Here is a 14,205-nt window from a genome sequence, read left to right on the forward strand (position 1 = left end):
TTTGATTTTTTTGTACATTAATTAATGCCTTTTCCCAATTTTAATGTCATCCAATTCAATAGAAAGATATAGAATACTATGTAATTAATTTTTAAAGTTCTTCTACGTAACTCTCAAATAGATTTTTGGTGGTGAATATTATTGTAGGAAACTGACAGTTTGGTAAGGTCTCAGTCCTGCTACCAATTAGTATGGTATCTTGGCCAAATTATATACTCTTTTTCTGTATTTCAGTTTTCTCATCTATAGAATGCTACTTGTAATATCTGCCATAGAAGTGTACCTCATAGAAGTCTAAAGAGAACTAAATTATGTATATGAAAATATATGTCAATTTATCTAGGGCAAAGGCTATACTAATTGCTGCATACCCAGCATGTCACACTGTGAAATAGTAGCCCCCAAAGCCCGAAAAATATTCAGTAAATATTTGTTGAATTGAAAAAGCACTCTACCAGTGTGGATTTTTACCTGTTTTTTGTGTGTGTGTGTGTGTGTGTGATACTTAACAGTATTTCTAATTGCCTTAAATAGTAGTATGACATTTTTTAAAAAGTTAAATAAATTTTTTTAAAATTAGAATTATATTCAAGTTATGTACTTTTTTGTATGGTGAATCCATGTGGACGGATATTAGGATGGGAGACAGAATACAAAATCATATAGCAAATCACTAAATGTTGTAATTCAGAAATTTGAAACAATTATACATATTCATTTAAGGTATTGAGATGACTATGATAATGCTTTTGATATTATAGATTCAGATGAAGTGAAATAAGGAAGTTTTACATTAATGTATGCCATGAACTTTGAGCCTGTGGCTTGTTTATGTGGTTTATAGTTTGTCCTTGACAAATAAATGTAAATATTAATTTTACTTAGTTTAACTATGACTAGGTCCTTTTTAATGAATAATCAGTGTAAGACTGATTATTTAGAGTTACTTGTGAATTTATTGTGATAAGAACTTTTTGTAGAGTTTTCTTTTTAACTTCTCACAGGTACTATTCTGCCCTAAAAACTATGGAACAATTAGAGAATGTGTACTTTCCCTGGGTTAGTCAATACCGGTTTTGTCAGCTCATGATAGAAAATCTTCCCAAACTCCGTGAGGATATTAAAGAAATCTCCATGTCTGATCTCAAAGACTTTTTGGAAAGCATTCGAAAACACTCTGACAAAATAGGTGAAACAGCGATGAAACAGGTGAGATTAAAAATAATTTTGATTTAATATTATTTAGTAATACAGAATCTGGAAAATATCCAAAGTTTATTTTATTTTTTTTTTTTTTTTACTTCTTTAACTTACATAAAATGCTTAGTTTTGTTTTACCTTTTTCTTTTCTGGTTATTGTTTAGAAAGGATTCTATCAGTGTTTTGTTTGGCTTCACAGTTACTCCTTTTTTAAGTAAAATCAGTCTAACTTAAATTCTTTAGTTACCACCTGAACTGTCAGCATTCTTCTTCATATATGTGGTGTTATATTATCCTTTATCACCAGCCAAATGTGGTATAGAATTAGCTAAACAGTGGCAGCCACAGAGGCAAGTGGGAGCCTTTTTACGCTAAGATTCTAAACTGTTCTGTATTTAAAACAAATTAAAAGTATTAACCATGAATTGAAAACTATTATAGTTCAATAATGAACGGACAAACAATGGGAAAAGCCTCAGCAGTTATGAAGTTAATATATCTACCTTTTGAGTCAGCAGTTCCACTGCTAGGTGTTTATCAGTGAGAAACAGAAAACATGGCCTCATGATATTCATAGCATCTTTGTTCACAGTTAGCCCCAAACTGGAAACAGCCCAAATGGCTATCAGAAGGAGAATGGATACATAAATTGTGGTATATTCATACAATGGAGTACTACCTAGCAATAAAAATGAATGAATTGCTGATAATGCAACAACATGTATAAATCTCACAGATATGTTGAGCTACAGAAATTGAATGCAAAAAGGCACAAATTGTGTGATTCCATTTTTATGCCATTCGAAAGCAGGTAAAACTAAGATGAAAAACATCAGAACAGTGGTTACCTCTGGGTGGGGAAATTGCCTAGGAAAGGACACAAGGGGACTTTCTGGGGAGATGGAAATGTTTTATACCATGATAAAAATGTATTTGTCAAACTTGTACAGATCTTAGCTATATATTTCAATGTATATATATCCTACTTAAAAAAAACTATAAACAATAATAAACTATAAATAGAAAACTATAAAAAATAATTTGGGGCCGGGCGGGGTGGCTCACGCCTGTAATCCCAGCACTTTGGGAGGCCGAGTTGGGCGCATCACGACGTCAGGAGATCAAGACCATCCTGGCTAACGTGGTGAAATCCCATCTCTACTAAAAATACAAAATAAATTAGACGGGTGTGGTGGCGGTTGCCTGTCGTCCTAGCTACTCGGGAGGCTGAGGCAGAAGAATGGTGGGAACCCCGGGAGGTGGAGCTTGCAGTGAGCTGAGATCATGCCACTGCACTCCAGACTGGGTGACAGAGTGAGACTCTGTCTCAAAATAATAATAATAATAATAATTTGGAGTATATATGGAGTGAGTGGATAAAGGTATAGATGAAACAATAATGTAAAAATATTAGTTGAAGATAAATGATGGGAGTTCATGATATTAATCTGTTTGAAATTTTTAATAATAAGTTTAAAAAATTAAATTTTCTAAGAGCTGTTAAAACTCATAATTATAATGTCATAGAAATAAAACAATGCCCAACACCATTTCTTCTTTTTGTCTTTACAGTGCACACTCTTATATGATTTCTAATGCTTGATTTTTTCACCCCAAATATTACAAACTACTTTGGAAACTCCTCAGTTTTTCTTACCGATTGCCTCTGGTCAGTGAGGATCTTCCCCATTGGAGAGGTCCTCACCATTGTATTCTTCCCTTCAATATTACAGTGTTTTCAATACTATTTCTCCTACCTCTGGCTAAGGAAATCTGTGCATGCCATGGGGGTCAAAAACACAACCACTTGGTAAATTTCTTCAGTATGAGAATGCAAACAGTTTAAAGTTCATATTCCATTATAGATTTTAATTACAAGTGTCAATATTAAACTTGTCTTCTTTGACTTGTTTTTCATAGACCAGTTTTGGATTCTTTCCACTTAGGGAGTCCATCAAATCATGGACCCTAGGATTTAAGATTTACAATAATTTATTTCTGGGAGAGAATAGACTTTCTTGGTCCACTATTATTTTTCCTCATAAAAGTCATCAAGCTCCCGATCATTGCAGTTTAAACAGACATTTCATACAGAAACTTTTCTTAGCATCTCTCTGTGGGGATGTTTTTCCTTATAGTTTCTTCTTTCGGAAATAACTTCCACAGAGTTGAGAAGTTAGAGAGTTTTCCTTCTAGTGAGAGTTAGACTTCTCAAGATTTGATAAGAAAAATTGTATTTTGTTATGTCTTGGTATCCCTTCAGGCCACCTTTCAATTTCTTGTGGGTTTCTCTCTCTCTCTGTGTGTGTGTGTGTGTGTGTGTATGAGAAGCCTCCTGAAGTCTCTCATCAGCTCTGCTCAGTTTGGCAGAGTCACAGTTTAGTTCTGGAATCTTATAGGTGGCATGAGTGTAAAGCTCATACTTTGCAAAGAGCTCCCTCCTTTGGGTGCACTCTGTATCCTGTGCTTAATTCCGTGATCTTATATCCCTTTTATGGATGGATGGACTTATGTATTCACTTAAATATCTTATAGCTACCCCAAACCCAGCATTTCTAAAACTAAACCCATTCTCTTTTTCCTAAATCTATTTTTCTTACATTTGCTATCTCAGATAGTAGTGTCTCCTGTTTCCACAATCCAGTAACTGGGGAGTATTTTAAACTTTTCAGGAGTATTGATACTATTTATGTTATTTGTTGCTAAGTCCTACTTAGTAACTATCACTTCTGCTTCTAAATACCTGTAGATTCTGTTTCCCCCCTACATAACTGAACTGTTATATAGAATCATTTGTTTTCCTTATCTGTATCTGTATGTTCTTTTCCTTTTGGTTACTGTCCTAAAATGCAAACAAGACCACACCACTTCATCTTAAGTGATTCCCTGTTACCTTTTACTTAAGTCCAAGTTCCTCAGTCTCATCTTGCTACTTGTCTCCCTTCTATGGTCTAGCAATATCTGCTGTCTTAAGATTTTGGAATATACTAGCTGTTCACCAAGAATGTCTTCCATTCTTTCACATTGCTCAGTCAGATGAATTCCTGCTTTTTCCTCCCAAAAGCCGGCTTGAGCATCACCTTGTCTGTGAAATCTTCTGCTATCACCCATTACACTGCTGCCAGTGAGAGATGGTCACTTCATCCGTAGTGTGTATACCATTGTACTTTTTACACTACAATTGGTTTTTTTATGTTCTTAACTAGACTGTGAATTTTTTAAGTGAAGGATTTTGCCCTGCTTATTTTTGCCTTCCTGGGATCTAGCTATTATGCCTAACATGAGTGGCACAAAAAAGTTATTTTTGAAAATTAGTTTAGAGCTGAGTTTTAGATTGTCTAGGGAGAATTTTAAAAATTCTAATATGAGAGATGAATCCACTCTTGTCTAATGTTTAATTAGCAATAGATATCTAAAATTTATATTGGATAAGTTAACATTTTCCATATGATGTTCTCTGGCACACATTTTAATATTGCTCTCTAGGGCCGGGGTTCCTAGCCCCCTAGCCGCAGACTGGTACCTGTCTGTGGCCTGTTAGTAACCAGGCCACACAGCAGGAGGTGAGTGGCTTGCTAAAGAGGATTACTGCCTGAGCTCCGCCTCCTGTCAGATCAGCGGCATTCGATTCTCATAGAAGCGCGAACCCTATTGTGAACTGTGCATGCGAGGCATCTAGGTTGTGCGCTCCTTATGAGAATCGAATGCCTGATCATCTGAGGTGGAACAGTTTCATCTGAAACCATCCCCCCACAAGAGAAGGCTGGGGACCACTGCTCTAGGGAGAACAAAGGGACTAAATAGTCACATAAATTTTGGAAACCTAGGTTAAATAAAGTTAAACAGATTTATTTACTTATGAGTTGTAAATCTCCTAGAAGGAGGATGTAATATGTAATATTTATATAACTCATTTGAGCTTAGAACCCTTTTTTCAAGGAACATGTGTTTTTACTGTGTGAATGGTTAATTTTGTGCATAACATAATTTGGAAACAGTACTCTAAATAAATGATTTTATACTCTGAGGACCGAAAATCATTGACAAAGTTAGTTTGGGCACAGAGGGTAAAGGAATACACAGGAGTGATAATAATTTTCTCCAGTACGAGCCTCTGGGGGGCAGCCAGGATCAAAGTCTAGGTAAGAGAGGAGCCAGATTACTGCAACTTGCATGGTCTGATAACCTAAGAGTAGAGAAGGGCTGATATGCAGTTACATATGCCTTAGAGAGAACTCACCTAAAAGAGCCAACGCATGACCTTTCTATGTGCTGACAGAACAGAATAGCAACAATCTGACTCATCAAAGCAGAGAGAATGTCTCACAGTGTGTAAGGAAATTAAAATCCTGGAATTAAGTTTATATTTTTTTCTATTTCTGGTAAAGAAGTTCTGATAGGGAAGTATTACTAAAATGCCTAAAAATATGAGGGTTCTCAACTTTTTATTCTGTGTAAATGTAGTTTTTTGTCAATGATCAGTTGTGAGATAACAGCTTCTGCATTCTTAGTCTTCCCAAACTGGGCATTTTCAGTGGGAAGTAAAATAAGCTTGCAACCTGATGTTATAGTTCCTTCTGTGAGGTTAATGGCTAATTCAGGAAGTTGAGAGTATGGCCAAAGAGTGTTGGCCAGTCTTCCTTGCCAACACACAATATGCTAACTGAGGAAAATACATAGTTCTACATAATTTTAAGACTGTTTAAAAAGGAAGAGAAGCTGGGTGTGGTGGGTCACGCCTGTAGTCCTAGCACTTTGGGAGGCCGGGGCAGGTGGATTGCTTGAGTCAGGGGTTTGAGACCAGCCTGGGCAACATGGCAAAACCCCATTTTACAAAAAAAATACAAAAACAAAAACAAAAACACAAACATTAGCTGGGTGTGGTGGTGTATGCCTGTAGTCCCAACTCCTCTGGAGGTTGAGGTAGGAGGATCACCGAAGCCTGGGGAGGTTGAGGCTGCAGTGAGCTGTGATGGTGCCACTATACTCCAACCTGGATGACAGAGTGAGACCCTGTTTTTTTTTGTTTGTTTGTTTTTGTTTTTGTTTTTGTTTTAAAAAGGAAGTGAGAAGACAAAAATCATGAATGAGAAAGGGGACATCACTATAGATTCTATAGCTACAGACATTAAAAAGATAAAAAACAACTATGAACAAATTTTTTGAACCAATTTTGACCATAATCAGTTTTGAAATAATCTGAATTTTTGTCTCTTCAAAATAGGCACAGCATCAGAAAACCTTCAGTGTTTCTCTGCAGAAACAAAATAAAATGAAATTTGGGAAGAATATGTATATAAATCATGATAGGATTCCAGAGGAAAGGAATGAAACTGTATTGAAACATTCACTTGAAGAAGAGGATGAGAATGAAGAGGAGGTGATGGGTTTCTTTCTTTCTTTTCTATTATTAGATAATTTTTTTTCTTTTGGATTGTCATGTACATTTGTGTGATTCAATCTTCCCATATGCAAAATGAATTTATGTTGTAAAAGTTGTCAGAGTCAAAATGGAATCACGTGTGTCAAACTTTGACAAAATAGAGGCTGAGAAGGCCGTGAAGGGAGGGCTGTCATGGACGATTTGCCTGGTATCAGGAACTATTACAATAAATTTTTTGAAATCATAGCTTACTGCATCAGCCTTGCAAAGACAGCTAGCCACTTATATGTGAACAATTATCTGTTTCAAAACAGGCCAGGCACAGTGGCTCACACTAGTAATCCCAGCACTTTGGGAAGTCGAGGTGGGTGGATCACTTGAGGCAGGAGTTCAAGACCAGCCTGGCCAACATGGTGAAACTCTGTTTCTACTAAAAATATAAAAATTAGCTGGGCATGGTACTGGGCACCTCTACTCCCAGCTACTTGGGAAGCTGAGACACGAGAACTGCTTGAACCCAGGAGGCGGAGGTTGCAGTAAGCCAACATTATGCCACTGTACTCCAGCCTGGAAGACAGAGTGAGATTGTATCTCAAAAAAAAAGACAAAAAACAAACAACTATCTCACAAGGTCAATCCAAAACTGTAAGGGCCTAACCATAACTCCAAAATTACAAGTCCTTTCTAGGAACTAGTGACACTCACCAGTGAACTTTCTTTCAAAACAATTTGCATAACAATCTGTTTCCCCAATAAAACCCTAACCTTCTTTGTTCTCCAGACATGCCAGAGACCACTCTGGTCTATGCATGTCCTGGATTGTAATCCTATTTTTTTGTTTATTCTCAAATAAATTTTTTTGCTTGGAAATTTGTCTCTATATATTTTTATTTTAAGTTGACAAAGTCAATCAGACTGTACTGAGCTATTAGGGCAATGGAGTCATCTGAAATGTTAGGCTAGATAATTTACAGATAAACACGATATATTGTAGATTATATTTGTAAATCTCTGGTAGTGGAATCTGTAGTAAAAGTGTAAATCTAATTTTTTTGTTTTGAGACGGGGTCTTGCTCTGTCATCCAGGCTGGAGTGCAGTGGCACAACCTCAGCTCACTGCAACCTCTGCCTCCTGGATTCAAGCAATTCTTCTGCCTCAGCCTCCCAAGTAGCTGGGATTACAGGCGTGCGCCACCACGCCTGGCTGGCTAATTTTTGTATTTTTAGTAGAGATGGGGTTTCACCATGCTGGCCAGGCTGGTCTCGAACTCCCGGCCTGGTGATCCATCCACCTTGGCTTCCCAAAGTGCTGGGATTACAGGTGTGGGCCACTGCGCCCAAATCTAATTATTTTTATAGCGATTACTTATATTTGAATTACCTGTTGTCAGATTTTTGTCGTAATGTCTTGTCATTTGACCTAATTCTGGATAGTCTACCTTTTTAAAAAGTTGGTGCTGAAATACTACAAAATAACTCTAATACGATTAAAGTCTTTTAATGAATAAAAAGTCCTAGTAAGTCTAGAAACCTTAAAATTATCCTTAAATATTTTCTTTCTTTCAACTTCTATATCCAAATTCATTCTCTCATTCTTTTTTTTTTTTTAAGAGATAGTGCTCACTCTGTTGCCCATGAGTGCAGTGGTGTAGTCATAGCTCACTACAGCCTGCAACTTCTGGGTCCAAGTGTTCCTCCCACTTCAGTCTCCCTAGTAGCTGGGGCTACAAGCATGCCATCACCATGCCTGGCTAATTAAAAAAAAAAAATTCTTATAGAGACAGAGGTCTCACTGTGTTACCAAGGCTGGTCTTGAACTCAAATTATCTTGGCCTCAAATTATCCTCTCACTCAGCCTCCCAAAGTGCTGAGATTACAGGTGTGAGCCACCATGCCCGGCATCCTATTGCTTTTGAAAGTTTTTTCTACAGGGCCTGATGCTGTGGCTCGTGCCTGTAATGCTAGGACTTTGGGAGGCCGAGGTGGGCGGATCGTTTGAGCCAGGAGTTCGAGACATGCCTGGCCAACATGGTGAAACCCCTTTCCTACAAAAAAATACAAAAAAAATGCCAGGTGTAGTGCCTGTATTCCCAGCTACTTGGGAGGCTGAGGTGGGAGAATCACTGAGCCTTGGGAGGTTGAGGATGCAGTGAGCTGTGATCATGTCATTACACACCAGCCTGGGTGACAGAGTGAGACCCCCATTCCAAAAAAATAAATTATCTCCACAAAATCTTCTGTTGAACTTACCTTTTATCATCTTCTTCAAATTTTTTTTTTTTTAAATTTAGCTACTGTCATAGGAACCTAGTTATTCCCAATTAATTTATAAGTTTTGCCTTGCCAATGATATTTTAAATTCTTTTTCTAAGGACATAATTGGGATACAGTAAGAACTTTTAGTTGAACCATATGACTGTGTTCATGACTGCATTTGTGAATGGATGAACAGCTGAGTGTTTACTATGTGCATTTCTTTCTTTCTTTTTTTTTTTTTTTTTTTGAGACAGGGTCTTACTCTGTCACCCAGGCTGGAGTGCAGTTGGCATAATCATGGCTTACTGTAACCTCAAACTCTCGTGTTCAAATGCTTCTCCTGCTTCAGCCTCCCAAGTAGTTGGAACTACAGGCACATTCCTGTATATACTATATCCAGCTAATTTTTTTGTATTTTTTTATAGAGATGGGAAACTGCTGTGTTTCCCAGGCTGGTCTTGAACTCCTGGCTTCAAGTGGTCCTTCTACTTTGGCCTCTTAAAGTGCTGGGGTTATAGGTGTGAGCCACCACACCCAGCCACTATGTACATTTCTGCTGTATATCTGAGGATGGGGTGATACATATATACATATTCACACAAATATATTACATATATATTACATATATACATATATACATATTCACACAAATATATGTAATATATATGTAATATATTTGTGTGAATATGTATGCATGTATGTGTATGTGTGTTTGTATGTATATATATGCATATGTAGTGAATGTCTGCTACTGTACTGAATACAGACAAATGAACAGCATTAAACAGTTAAATGCCTTCCTAATGTGGAATTAGTATGTCCTGATTAGTCCCTTGAAATTATTACTAGGTTTTTTTTCCCTTTAAATTAAATAAATATTTTTGACATCTGCTTTTTTGTTCTTAATATTCAGAGGACCTCTGTGTTATTTTCTCCTTTGAGGTTCAGAATGTTGAAAAAAGACCATTTAGTCTTCTTACTTCAATTTTCCCCTTCCTGTTCTGTATATCTTTCCTGCTGAGAGCATCACCATCATGCCTTACCCCCAGACCTGTACTCTTAGAGGAGCTTGGTTGTTTCCCTGTTCTCTCAGATCTGTTTTACTACTATACTGCACTTCATTTTGTTTTTATCATTTTTCCTAATAAGCAGTATTATATTAAAAATAATTTAAGTTCACCCTGGAGATTCACGTGAGTACAAATGTGTTCCTTTAAAAAGGGTTTATGTATTTCTCAAGTTTGAGAAACTTTATAGTACTACATTTCTTCAATTATAAGCCTTTTTTTTTCATATAACATTTCGGAATATAGGACACATCTTAAAGTTGATGGTGTTATAGTTTTAAGTGGTAGTGTTTTTTTCTTTCTTAGCGGTCCGTAAAATAATACTGATAGTGTCTTTAATTCAGTGCAATAATGACCGATCATATGATATAGCTGCATAAGAACGGGAACTTTGTCTATAGCTAAATCAAAAAATCTATGTCTCATTTTTACCCAGAACAGTAGTGAGGTATCTAGTTATCCATAGCAATTTTCTGTTAATCTGTCATACATATTAAAAATATGCAATTTCTCTCCTTTGTTATCTTAAATTGAAAACAGTCAACAGTGATAATAAACATACTACAAAGAATAAACTGCTGAAGAAATGCCAAAACAAAATAAAGAAGATTTTGTGTTTATAGTATATGCTTTCTATGGGGGAATTGAATAAATATTCTAACACAAAGTTCATTAATCTTTTCACCTGTCTTTAACTTTACATTATCTAATGGTGGTCTAATGATTTGACCTGTAATTTTTTTTAAAATGGTTTAATTTTCAGGTCTTAACTGTTCAGGATCTTGTTGATTTTTCACCTGTTTATCGATGTTTGCACATTTATTCTGTTTTGGTAAGTATGTTTTATATTTATGTATATATAGCTTTATATTATTTAAAAGGCATATATGTATTTTAGGCCTTAAAAATTGATCATATGCTGAAAATCTTCACATAATTATTTGTGAAATATCCACTGTGTGTAAGGCACTTATATTTTTTGTTTACTTATCATAGTGTAATTTCAAGTGATATACCACTTCATGTCTATTTTAAGAACCTTGTAATAGTATACTTCCATTTCTCCCTATTGCGTTTGTGCTGTTGTTGCATCACAGTCCTTATAAGTTACTTCTATGTGTGTATTCCATACTACATTGCTCTTATTTTTTATTTAATGTTCCTTTTTTAAAATAACTGCTTTATTGAGATCTAATGCACATACCAAAAAACCCTTTTGGAGTATACAATTCAGTGGTTTTAGCATATTCACAAGGATGCGCAACCATTACCACTACCTAATTCCAGAAATACTCATTACCCACCCCCCAACCACTCCCTAAAACACCAAAAATGTGTATCTGGCTGTTATTAGGTGGTGTGTTCTATAGATATCTCTTAGGTGTAGTTGATTTATAGGGTTGTTCACGTCTTTTACTTCCTTGTTCGTCTTCTACCTGTTCTGTTATTGAAAGTAGAAGTATTGGAGTCTTCAACTATAACTGTCGAATTGTCCATTTTTTCTTTCAGTTTTGCCAGTTTTTTTATTCATGTATTTTTAGGGCCTTGTTGGCAGGTGAATATATGTTTATAATTGTTATGTCTTCCTGATGGATTGACCTTTTAAAAAATATAATAAAATATCTTTCTTCATAATGTTTTTTGTCTTAAGGTCTGTTTGGCTTTAATTAGTATAGCCACTCCAGCTTTCTTTTGAGCACTCTTGGCATAGCATGTTTTTCTCCATCCTTTTACTTTCAATCTCTTTGTATCTTTGAATCTAAAGTGTGTCTCCTGTAGGTAACACATAGTTCAGGCTGTTTCTTTCAAATCCAGTCTGCTGATCTCTGCCTTTCAATTGGAGTGTTTAATTCATTTACATTTAACATAATTACTGATAAGGTAGGATTTATGTCTGCTATGATATTCGCCATTTGTTTTAACATGTCTTATATCTTTTTTGTTCCTTTATTCCTCCATTAGTACCCTCTTGTGCATTAAATAGATATTTTCTTATGTACCTTTTCACTTTGTCATTTCCCGTTTTTTTTTGTTTTTTTTTTTTTTTTTTTTTTTTTTTTTTTTTTGTGATAGAGTTTTGCTCTTGTTGCCCAGGGTGGAGTCTAATGGCATGATCTCAAGCTCACTGCAACCTCCGCTTCCTGGGTTCAAGTGATTCTCCTGCCTCAGCCTCCCGAGTAGCTGGGTTTACAGGTACCCACCACCATGGCCAGCTAATTTTTTGTATTTTTTTTAGTAGAGATGGGGTTTCATCTTGTTGGCCAGGCTGATCTCAAACTCCTGACCTTAGGCGATCCACCGGTCTCAGCCTCCCAAAGTGCTGGGATTACAGGTGAAAGCCACCTAGCCTGGCCTATTTTTTTAGTATTTGCCCTGAGGATTGCAATTAACATCTTACTTTAAAACAATTTAGTTATATTAATACCCTCTTCTTTGTGCTACTGTTTTTTCTTTTCTTTTTGTTTCTTTTCAGACAGGGTCTTGCTCTGTCACCCAAGATGGAGTGCAGTGGCATGATCACAACTCACTGCAGCCTTGACCTCTTTGGGCTCAAGTGATTCTCTCACTTGTGTCTCCCAAGTAGCTGGGACTACAGGCTCATGCCACCATCCTTGGCTAATGTTTGTATTTTTTGTAGAGGTGGAGTTTACAGTATGGTCTTACTGTTTTATGCTATAAATTTAATAAACTGTCATTAGCATGATAACTTCTGGCTGGTATTTATGACCAAAAATTATTTGGTAAAGCTAATTTCTTTTTTTGAGGCAGAGTCTCGCTCTGTTGCCCAGGCTGGAATGCAGTGGCACAATCTTGGCTTACTGCAACCTTTGCCTCCTGGGTTCAAGCGATTCTACTGCCTTAGCTTCTCAAGTAGCTGGAATTACAGGTGCCCGCCACCAAGCCTCACTAATTTTTGTATTTTTGGTAGAGACAGGGTCTCGAACTTCTGACCTCAGGTGATCTGCCCACCTCGGCCTCCCAAAGTGCTGGGATTACAGGCATGAGCCACCGTGGCCAGCCACTAATTTCTTAGTATTATTACAAGTCCTCCTCCTTCTACTCATTATTCCAGTTCTCCCATTTCCCAGCATTATAGCATTGGGAAAATTACTTCTCTTATTTGAGTTCCTCATTTGCAAAATATGGTTAACAATTTCTAAGGCTATGTTGGGTATTAGAGTCAATATAAATGATAAAAGTGCTTGATATAGGACCCGGTATAAAATAGCAGGCAGTAAATGTTAAAGGGGTTATTATAAAAGGGTTACATTAATATGTATGATTCCAAGGACTGTTGACTATAAGTCTGTTTTAGCCAAAAAAGCTCTATGTCCAAAATCCTAAGGTATCCTACTCTATTTGATAAAATATGAGTATTCCATGAAAGGAAAATAGGTATAATCTCAAAACAAGGGATTCTCTTTGGAAAATGCTACACACAATATTCACAATGTAGCTTATTGTAGCTTATTATTTTTCAGACTTTGAGAAGTCCTAAGAGCTTATCTGACTTTTCTTAGCTGGCTGTGTCCTAAACTTTGAGTTTAGGGATCATTTTTCTTAGAATACTGAATATTGAATGAGTTAATTTCCTAATTATCTGATGAATACTGAATATAGTGTGCAAATTGCTGCCCTAGGAGTTTTTAAGGGTATATGAAGGCTTTCCAAGGGGCCCTGGGCTAGAAACTTTAGGGAAATAAATTTTAGGTCCATAGCTTTCTTTCTAAAAATGATCTGTTTGGGAACCCCAACCTGTCTTCACAATAGTTCTTCTCTTACTATTGGTGCTCTGCTCAGATTCTTTTCGGTCCCTTTTCAGCTAGAAGCTACCCCACATCAGATTACCAGGGTTGAGATTAATCAGTTACGGTTTGTGGATATGGTGTTTGAAAGCCTAGATTCCTTGCCTAGATTAGGACAACACTGAGGTATAACTTATGCTCTAAAGTTGCAGTGTGGAATCAGGCACCCAATTTTTTTACCTGAGATGGTACCCTTGGTTGGTTTCCTCTTGTTCCTTTTACTTTCTTCACTTCTTGGAAAGTTTCCTTCTTGAACATTTTTTTAGTTTATCGTTGATCTCAGATTCTATTTCTAGGACAGCTACCTAAGATACTGACCGTATTAGTTATCAATTGCTGAATGACACACTACCTTAAAACAACAAACAGTATTATTTCACAGGGTTAGCAGTCAAGGAGTGGCTTAGCTAGGTGGTTCTGGCTACAGGTCTCTTATGAGATTCTAGTCAAGATGTCAGTGAGGACTGCTGTCATCTGAAGACTTAACAGGGAC

At 36.5% G+C, this 14,205-nt stretch overlaps 1 protein-coding gene and 1 long non-coding RNA gene across 21 annotated transcripts in view; one reads left to right on the forward strand and one right to left on the reverse strand.

Annotated features, from left to right (window-relative positions):
• The window catches only part of EXOC6 (exocyst complex component 6), a 218,721-nt gene that overhangs the window by 68,106 nt on the left and 136,410 nt on the right, over positions 1 to 14,205 (forward strand). For 18 of the 19 annotated variants that reach the window (XM_077946788.1, XM_002805764.4, XM_077946801.1 and 15 more), the window contains 3 exons: positions 1,005 to 1,209; positions 6,425 to 6,580; positions 10,670 to 10,738. In XM_077946788.1, the coding sequence (XP_077802914.1) occupies positions 1,005 to 1,209; positions 6,425 to 6,580; positions 10,670 to 10,738 (430 nt within the window). The remainder of the gene's footprint in view (positions 1 to 1,004; positions 1,210 to 6,424; positions 6,581 to 10,669; positions 10,739 to 14,205) is intronic. The other variant, XM_077946798.1, reaches the window with a different exon arrangement.
• The window catches only part of LOC144331200 (uncharacterized), a 109,920-nt gene continuing 103,873 nt past the window's right edge, over positions 8,159 to 14,205 (reverse strand). The window contains exon 3 of one of the 2 annotated variants that reach the window (XR_013398163.1): positions 8,159 to 8,523. This is a non-coding gene — a long non-coding RNA (uncharacterized LOC144331200). Of the gene's footprint in view, positions 8,537 to 14,205 lie in introns of both variants that reach the window. The other variant, XR_013398164.1, reaches the window with a different exon arrangement.

Source organism: Macaca mulatta, chromosome 9, assembly GCF_049350105.2.
Source record: "Macaca mulatta isolate MMU2019108-1 chromosome 9, T2T-MMU8v2.0, whole genome shotgun sequence".
NCBI lineage: Eukaryota > Metazoa > Chordata > Mammalia > Primates > Cercopithecidae > Macaca > Macaca mulatta.